Source organism: Pelecanus crispus, chromosome 2 (assembly GCF_030463565.1).
Source record: "Pelecanus crispus isolate bPelCri1 chromosome 2, bPelCri1.pri, whole genome shotgun sequence".
NCBI lineage: Eukaryota > Metazoa > Chordata > Aves > Pelecaniformes > Pelecanidae > Pelecanus > Pelecanus crispus.
The window spans coordinates 12,841,039-12,849,903 of record NC_134644.1 but is presented as its reverse complement, the minus strand read 5'-3'; the positions used below and the strand labels follow the sequence as shown (position 1 = coordinate 12,849,903).

General features: G+C 39.7%; 1 protein-coding gene across 1 annotated transcript in view; it reads left to right on the top strand.

The window, feature by feature from the left end:
• The first annotated feature begins 3,697 nt into the window (after positions 1-3,697).
• Positions 3,698-8,865, top strand: part of ADARB2 (adenosine deaminase RNA specific B2 (inactive)) — a 115,934-nt gene continuing 110,766 nt past the window's right edge. Inside the window, exon 1 of the mRNA XM_075706579.1 lies at positions 3,698-3,719. Coding sequence (XP_075562694.1) covers positions 3,698-3,719 — 22 coding nt within the window. The remainder of the gene's footprint in view (positions 3,720-8,865) is intronic.

Sequence of the window (8,865 nt, the reverse complement as noted above, 5' to 3'; positions counted from 1 at the left end):
GCTGAATCATTTGGACTAAATAATTTTCTTTTTTTACTGCAAAACATACCTTGGCCAATAGTGTTTTGATTTGTTTAAATAATTTATATGGCTACTTTCAAAACAGTGTTCACAATTATTTTTTAACTATTTGCTGTTGGAAAATATACTGAAATCCTTTTCCATCCCAAAACAGAGGAGAGTGAGGTTTCTTCCTATAATGGGCGTCTCATCAGGAGAAATGGTGATTTTTGTGCTTAGGGTACTGGAGCAGAGTTCCACTTGGCATCACTTGGAAGGATGTTTATATAGTGAATAAGCTACAAAATATGATGCTATCATCTTGTGTTGTTTGTTCCAGGGTGGCTAGAAATAAAGCCCACTGTACCTGCTCTTTGTCTCTCCATTTCCATTGTAAATACAGCTTCCTTTCTGTCCACGTAGGCCATCATGAAATAGCTCCTTCATGTCATCAGAGGCTTTTGGTACAATTGTAATGCAAGCAACAATAGCTCCTTGTATTGGTTCTCATAAATGTAGGGTTATGTATTCTGCCTTTCTGGAGAAAAGAGTTTTTGAAATGTCTTGGTTTTTTCCTCTTAGACCCTCTCTCCTAGCCTTGAAAAATAATTTCCTCAGAAAAATACAGAGAACATTTACAATTACAAAGTAAAAATAGCTGCTCTAATTTTGGGCTACCTGTCATTCTTTATTTTTTTTTGGGGGGGAGGGAAAAAACCACATAGAAGGAGAAGAGAGTCAGAGAAAAAAGAAGGCTTTAAAGGTATTTCTCTGTATGGCTTTTCATACCCAGCCATGTCTTTATTCTTATTCAGAAGATTTCATCAAACTGCTGGAAATAAGAATAATTGTGATGGACATTAAAATACACAGGGACCATAAAGTGTGAATACACAACTTTTCTAATCTTGTTCTGAAATGGTAAACAAAAATAACACTGAATTTCACCATTGACAATAAAGCTGAAGTAGTGTCCTATGGTATATATATGGTAATAGGCAATAACGTGCAAAAGATGAAAGTGCAAATCATACCAATAGTTTTATTCCTAGCCAGATTATTTCCCTGTAAACACGTACATTTAATTATCCTGTCATCTATCTTCCCCTACTCCATAGGCTCAATAATTCATCTGTGCTACCTTCATACTACAGCTCTTCTCCTATATCGCTCACTCACGAACCCTGCCCTCCTCCTCCTTCCAGACACACACTAAATCTTCCATTGCTCAATGAATGGATTGAAATATTAAATTATAATCTTTATCGTCTGTACTGATTGAAGGATATCCTGTTATTAGGGCCTGCCTGAGTTTGGTTGACACGAACCCATCCATTGCTGCTCTAAGAGTGCAGTAAATTTTACAGGCCATCCCATTTCTCTACCACACAAAGCAAAGGCACCAGCAAGGTGTTTGGGGATAGGTGGGAAACTAACAACAAAAGCTTAAGATGGCTAAAGGGTCCCTTAAGGCATAAGGGAAAATAATATGATAAATTTTAAATCCACATTGTAAATGTCACCTATCTATTGCACAAAATTTGTTGGGGTGAAAGATAAATCATAGTATATTCCTTTACCTAATAATAGTATAGTATAAAACTACATGGTTTTGCTTTTTGACTGATGGCAGGAGTAGGCATTAGCAACCTCAGCAAGAGAGCACATATCCTCATTGCTTGGTTAATGGATTAAATCTCTATAAAAAGTGAGAATATTTTCTCAGAAAAGAAGTTTTAAGCTTGTGTATGACATCCAGTGTCTTGAGGGTTAGTTCTGAAGGTCTGACAGCCATCAGCAGTCAGGCACAGGCGGAGTACACTTCAGCGCACTGCATCTCAGTGTCCAGACACAACAGCCCTTGCTGATGCTGAAGCCAAGGACTGCCCTGATCCTACATCTATCATCTGAAGCATTCCCCTTACCAAATGTAGCCTTTGGATTAGGTCCCAACAGCCTACACTCGTTTCACTTTAATCACAGAAACTGTTTGAGAAGGTCAGGAGTGAATAACAGCCTTTATCCTGATCACAACCCAACAGTCTCACATGCACTCAGATAGTGTCATACAGAGATACCACATTTCTCAGCAAGCAACGCCTTAGCAAAAAGTGTCAAATTATTCACTTAGGAAAATCTTTTGGCTAAAGCGTTCATAAATAGCTTCATTCTTTTGGTTCATGACATCACTACAATCCCTTAATGAAGTTGTAATTCAAGGAAGCTAATTTGTGCTCTAATTATATATTAGTCTGGGCTGAAAGGTTTCTGGATGGAAAAAGGTTTTCTTCAGGCAATCTTTCATTCCGCTTACTGTATTTACTTAATAAAAAGCAGTCCGCTTTTACTGTGGTTTTTCATAATAGAATTGAGCTGTAGTGTTACCTAGCTAAGGGCAAACATCTGCAGTCACTTTTGATGGATTCTGATAACAGTCTTTAACAAGAGCAAGGATTATTTGGAAATGTAGGAAGAACCAGGCAAAAAGCTAACAGATGTGCTGCTGAAAAAGTTTAAGAGCCCATCAGCTGGAATGCCTTCCAGATCAGTGGTAGATTAGCAGCCAGGTAGTTTAAGGAAATTCAGAGAAATACTTTCTTACCAATAAAGAAAGTCCCCATGGAAATAATTTTTCCTGTGTCACTTGAAAGGAGACATTCTTGCTTTGGTTTTTGATACTTCTGCCACGAGATGAAAGCCCAGTGTTGTTCACAATGTGCAGGATTCAGAGCATTTCCACCTAACTGAGGCTTTCTAAGCAGAGAAGTACTTTAGGAAAGCAATTAAGTCCTTCAAAGCTATGGATCACCTTTGTAAGGTGTGTTTCTGTTTCTTCTGCTACCTAAGGTAGACAACCTGTTGATGCAGGTCCTCAGCAAAGCACACATAGTTTTTCAGGAGGAATTCAGCTTAAACAAACTGAATGACAAACTAAATAAACTAGTTAACAAACTAAATAAAACATGTATCTTCAATATATCCCTGTTTCGTGTGCTTGTGTTAACATCAACTTTGTCCAATAGATAAATCCTGAGCCAAATTTTGAGCTAGTATAAATTAGTATCAGTTCTCATTTTGCCGAATCTCTCCTAGCATCTAATGCAGAGGCTGATCATGGCACTAGAAGTAAATTTCTGTGCCATCTGCTATCTGCAGGATAAACAGAATCTGCAGGTAGAAGGAGCTATACTTAATACAAATGTGAATAAGAAGGATTTCAAATAGGATTCTTGCTGTTTGGATAATAGCTTCCTGTGCACATCATGAAGGTTTTCCAAAAATCAAATCAACAATTTCTGGAAGCATTAGAAGCAGTTGTAGTCTCTTGTGCCAGCAGCGCTTGAGCTTTCTCTGAGACTTCTGGTTCAGCCTCTGTGAGGCAGCAGAAACAAGAGGACGTGAGCTGATGGTCCCATCCATTAAAGCAGTTCTCATGTCCCTCCTCCCAGGGCTGACTGCCTCAAGCTCTCACCCTTCTCCCCCATTCCCAGCTGGACCAGCTCAAGAGTCAGGAAAAACAAAAAAGAAACAGACTTGACAAGGTGTTTCACCTGAGAAAAAGTGTGGAGTAGATCAGAACGCATTGACAAAATACTGATTTTATATGTCTCTTTTCTTTTGTTTTCTTCTAGAAAAAGTAAGCATACTGTCAACCTTCATCGCACCCTTCAAGTATCTGAGTCCTGGCACAACCACCATGGAAGATGAAGACAATTTAAGTAAGCATTCTCTTTTCTTTATAGACAGATGAATAATAAATTTTAAAGATAAAAGCTTTACGGTGTAGAGGCAATTGTGGAAAGGAGATGGATTTGCAAGTATTGGCAGGCCATAAGCCCAGTCCTCATGTAAAATGCAAAATTCCCTGATGCTGAGTGCAAACATGTTCTCCAATCTTCAGCGAAGGAAGGGTTAATCTCAGCTCACCTTCCCACTTTTCCCTGTACAGACCTTGGCATGGTGGGGCTGTAAGTGGTGTGTCACAAGTACAAAGGAAAAAGTTCTTAGAAGAGGGAGATGTTTACATTGAGGTTTACAGGACTGTGGAGCTCCTTCTCCTTTCCTGTTTACGTTACCTTATTTTGTTCACTTGCTTTTCTCCCAGTCCTTAAAGACAGGACATTTTGATGCTGTGTCTTCCCTCCCTTTATGTTTTCTTGATTACAAAAGGACTTTTTCAAAAGTAAAGACTGCAGGAACAAGCCCTCAAGTTGAAAAACTGTTTTCTCATTTACTTCTGTGATATGACCTGGAGAACAAAAATAAAAGAAAAAAAAAAATAAAGAAAGAAACAAAATCCAGTTTAGAAGAGATGGTTAACCAGGCTTAAATAAACTAGTTGTAACCCAAAATTTAGCCACTGGATTCTCTTGGGCCCTTACACCTGAACAAAGTCACTGACACTCCCTGAATGGTGAATGCAGAGCTGGAGAAAAGTGCTGCTGGGTTTGAAGGAGTTGTGAAGTCTTCAAAACACCAAGAAGCCTGGGAGTGTGCAGTTAGGACTGAATAACCCTCAGTAAGCCCTCACATTTATCACCTAGAAGCAATTATTATGTTCAACCCAGCCCTGCTTATTGTAACACATCTTGAATCTTAAAAAAAGAGGGAGGGAAGCTTTCTGAACCAAATGAGCAACTCTCTGAGTTTTAGTATCACCTACCAGATGGGTTTCTTTTCCAGCCAGACACACACTGACATGCTGCCCTATTAGAGCCCGTGGGTGGGAGGAATGGGCTTTTTTTTTTTCCCATTGTTGCTAATCTGCCTTGGTTTCATCATGGTGTGGCACCAAGGGGAATAGCTGGTGAAGGAGTGAAGGAGCACAGCCCTCTGTTTTCTGCTGCTGAGTGTCACATGGACATCACACCATTCTGCTGCACAGGGACCGGCAGGCTTTTACATATCTTAGCAAAGGCAAAAAAAATCCTGAAAATCCTTCAAAATTGGTCTCAGGGAGGCTACATTTTCAGGAAGAGATATGAGAAGTCACACAGGAAACATATTATGCACATGACGAGCTTGTGCCGGCACCTCCTGCGTAATGTTTCCCAAATGTGCTGCTTAGCTATTTTTAGGTAACGTAGGAAGTTTGTACAAGCCAAACACTGTAACACCATTTTCTTATTGCTGCTGTAATGCCAAGACTGCTTCGTGCCGGCACCGGCTTTAAAATAGCTCACATGGACAGGGTAAGCTGTGTTTTCTGAAAAAGAAATAGCAAATTTCACTGTTTTAGGGAACATCCTGCCTAGTCCTCTCTTGGGTCAAACATACATTGCAGTGATAAGGCAGCAATTTGTTTCTTGGCACATACAACACATTTTTAGGTGTTACTATTAGAATCTTTTTAAAAAACAAGACAAATTCATTTTAAATTAGCCATATTTCAGTGTTCACTTCCAGCATAGTGGTATAAATCGCACTAATTTCTATAGCACACATGTACCTATATAGTAATTTGGCATTTTAAAGAGCTTCAGTGATTTGCTCTGAATAAGCAAAACCTTCTTCTGTGCTAACAATTTAACAGCAGCCTAGGAGAATGCTGGCAAGATAGAGAAGTGGTTTGTTTATCCCTGTAGTTTTCTGCTCGCTGAGCATCCTGTGAGAGTGCCCTGTCCCAGACTGTGCTACATCAATAGGCAGAGTCCCACTAGCTGAAAGGGATTCAAATTCTGTTTCACATTCCTTTAGGCCTTCTTTACAAAGGGAGCCCTGCCAGGTTAACTACACATGCATTTTCAACTGGTGATTATTAGCATATAGACACTATTATTGTGGTTTACAATCCATGAACTAATACTATAACAATGTATCGAAGGCACTAAGCACCTTTGGAATGGCATTTTAGGTAAACTGATCGTCAATCTCTGATGAAGACCTTATCTTGAACATGCAAGAAAAGGACCACCCTATTCATTCCCAGAAGTCAAAGTTAGCTAAGCATGTAAGAAATGTCATGCAGGATTAGAATTAAGAAGTTTAGCTCTGTACACTGTCTTCAACATTTGCTGTTTGTGATGCACTGAGAAAAATGTGATCTTCCCCTTCGTATATCTTTCTAGCACCCAGCAAGAAATTTACTCAGCTAGATTTTGCACCTGAATAATCATATTTCTTAGACATCAACAGACCTGTCTAGTCCTCTCTGGAGCCCACTGATACTTCTGATCGCAACAACAGCCAGGGAGTTCAGTGATTTAGTGTGTTGTCAAAAAGTGCACCTTTTTATTGCTTCAAGCCTGCTGTCTCCAGTGCTTGGATTGCATGAAACAGTGAATAATCATGCCCTGTTCACTGCCTGCCTGCCTGCCTTTCATGATGTTACGGACTTCTGCCTGTCCCTGATCTTTAATCGTTCCATCCACACTGTGCCACGGCATCAAGGCAGACTATCACCAGATACAGGTACTTACAAATCTAGGGTGTACCTCCAGCAGGAGCGTATGATTCCTGGGGATGTCATTGTGCAATACTGCCATATCCACAGACTTGGTGCAGCACCCTTCTGGGGGTATGTACCTCTCCCCAGTGCCTGCAGGGGGACCTGGTGGTGATGGTCCCCAACATACAGATTTCAGCCACTGCAACAGTCTTGCAGGATGAATCCCGGCCCCAGATTCAGTGTATTGAAGCATATTCAGTTATGAGCTGGTTGGTCAAAGTCCCCCTCAGGCTGCGTGAGGCACCAGAGCTTTTGATTGCACAGTGTAAGACACAGCAGGGACCCTGCCTCTAAGAGAACAGTGAATAAACCCTTCCAGCAGTCAGAGCCCCAAGCAATCTTCCACAGAATCAAACCCCCTGTTTTTGTTTTGAAACCTGTGTCTGTTGCCATCGTTTGGATTTCTCCCATGCCTAAAGCTAAGCTATAGTCTGGTCCTGATTCAGGAAGGCATGTACCTAGATCCATTTCTGCCATGGGCTGCCTACATTTTTTGCTGCATGCGCTTGCTGACTTGGAGTCTGAGTATCATCTAAGTTACGTCACTAAGTCATTTGAATAATTTCCCTAATTGGTAAGATCTGTACTAGATGTGTATGGATTTCACAGTTATTTCAGGTAATAAGGTGGGAAAAGTTGAGTATCTTCATTCTGGAACAGCTAAAGGCAATGGCAATCACCTTTCACAAATTTTTCATCTTCACTTTAAGCAAAGTCCTAAACTTTTTTTGCACTGATAATGCTTCCCTTCACAGTGTGGTGTTACACACCAATAAAATCTAACAATATTGTTTTAAACAGGCTGAACACCACGAGCTGGCAAAGAGGGTTCAGCCGCACAGAGAGATCTGGGATGGTTTCCCTTAAGTAGACTTCTTTCATGAAGGTTTAAAAATACATATCTGTGTGTTTTCATGTAAAAGAGGAAGGAGTGATTTCTGTTGTTAGCTACAAGTTTATTATTCTAAAATCAAGAATACAAACTTAAAAATCCTGGCAGAAGTGTTCCCAATCCTCTGTTGTGTATTCAATAAGTGTATGAAAATGCCATCTTGCTTGCAAGAGGAGACTGCCCTACATTGTATTTGATGTAGCAGCTGACCTTGGACAAAGGTACCATGGCTCTGGCTCCTGGGTTCATACCTATTGCTTCTGATTTAAAATATTTCTCTTTCAAGTATGCCAGGAATTGTGGAGGTCAGTCCTTCTAACCTCTGCAGTCAATGTGAAGTAGATGGACAGCAAAAATGTACCCTACATAAGCAGGTCAAACAGGGGTTAGATATTAAAACGCAGAAAATAAAAATTAAGTCCTACTTGTATTGTTGAAAATGCGTTGGCAGCAATCTGGTGTTTACTAAACATTTCCAAAGACAGTAACTTCCTGTGTCAGAGCTATCAGTTGAATCAGAAGTTTGCTATACTACAGAGTTTGCAAATTCTTTCTTTCAATATCATAGCTTTTCAATAATGTACTGCCGTTTGTAATTCAATAGTAAAGACCCCAGCCAAAATGAAGATGCCACCTACCACTTCTCCTTTCCCATCCTCCCTGGAAGTTGGCTTGGCAGCAGAATAACCTTCAACAGGAACAATATTATCTCTTCAAATGTAGCGTGGAGTATCGGATGGCTAGTTCTGCAGAGCCCTTATGACCCAGAGACGTAGGCAGTGTCATTATTAGTGATGCATTATAGTTCTGAAAACCTCTTGATGATGCAGACTCTCTAGGTTAACTCTACTGTGCATAATGACCAAAAGGAGAAAAACATGAAAAAGTAGAGAGAAGACTGAGGAATAGTGCATAAGTAAATCTATTTCAGTGTTTTCCTCTCTCCCATTCAATTATTGAAGCAAATACAAGACTGCAATGTCTCCTTTTGCTTGTGAAACTGCAAAAATCAATGAATAAAGTTACCTTAGGAAATATTACAGTGCAGAGGTGTGGGGCTTTTTTAGAAAGCTTACACAATAAATTAGAAACTATTGCCAAAAAATTGTAATATTTTTTTTTCTCCTTTTTTTTAACTCCCACCCCTTACAATTTTATTATTCCCCAACCTTTCATCATAGGAGAAACATATTTTATTACCTTTTTTTTTCCCCCAAATGTAGAGAATGTGTTTTGGGAACTCAAAAGCAAAGACATTATGAGAGATAACAGGACTGAAAATGATCCACAGTTTTGCATTTTGCCTGTGTGCATCCTCTGACTTACCCCTTTCCTTTTTGTGCTCTTCATTTCTAAAATTGCTTGTGATTGTTCTATTACAGCTGCTTACAGTATTTATCTTACATAGTTTGGTGTCATTTGCCTGCTTTGTCTGATTTTCACAATAGAAGTACATGTGCCACCATTAGAGAGGTAATCTTATGTCTTCTACACAGAGGTCTCATAAAAGACACATTTCAAAGAC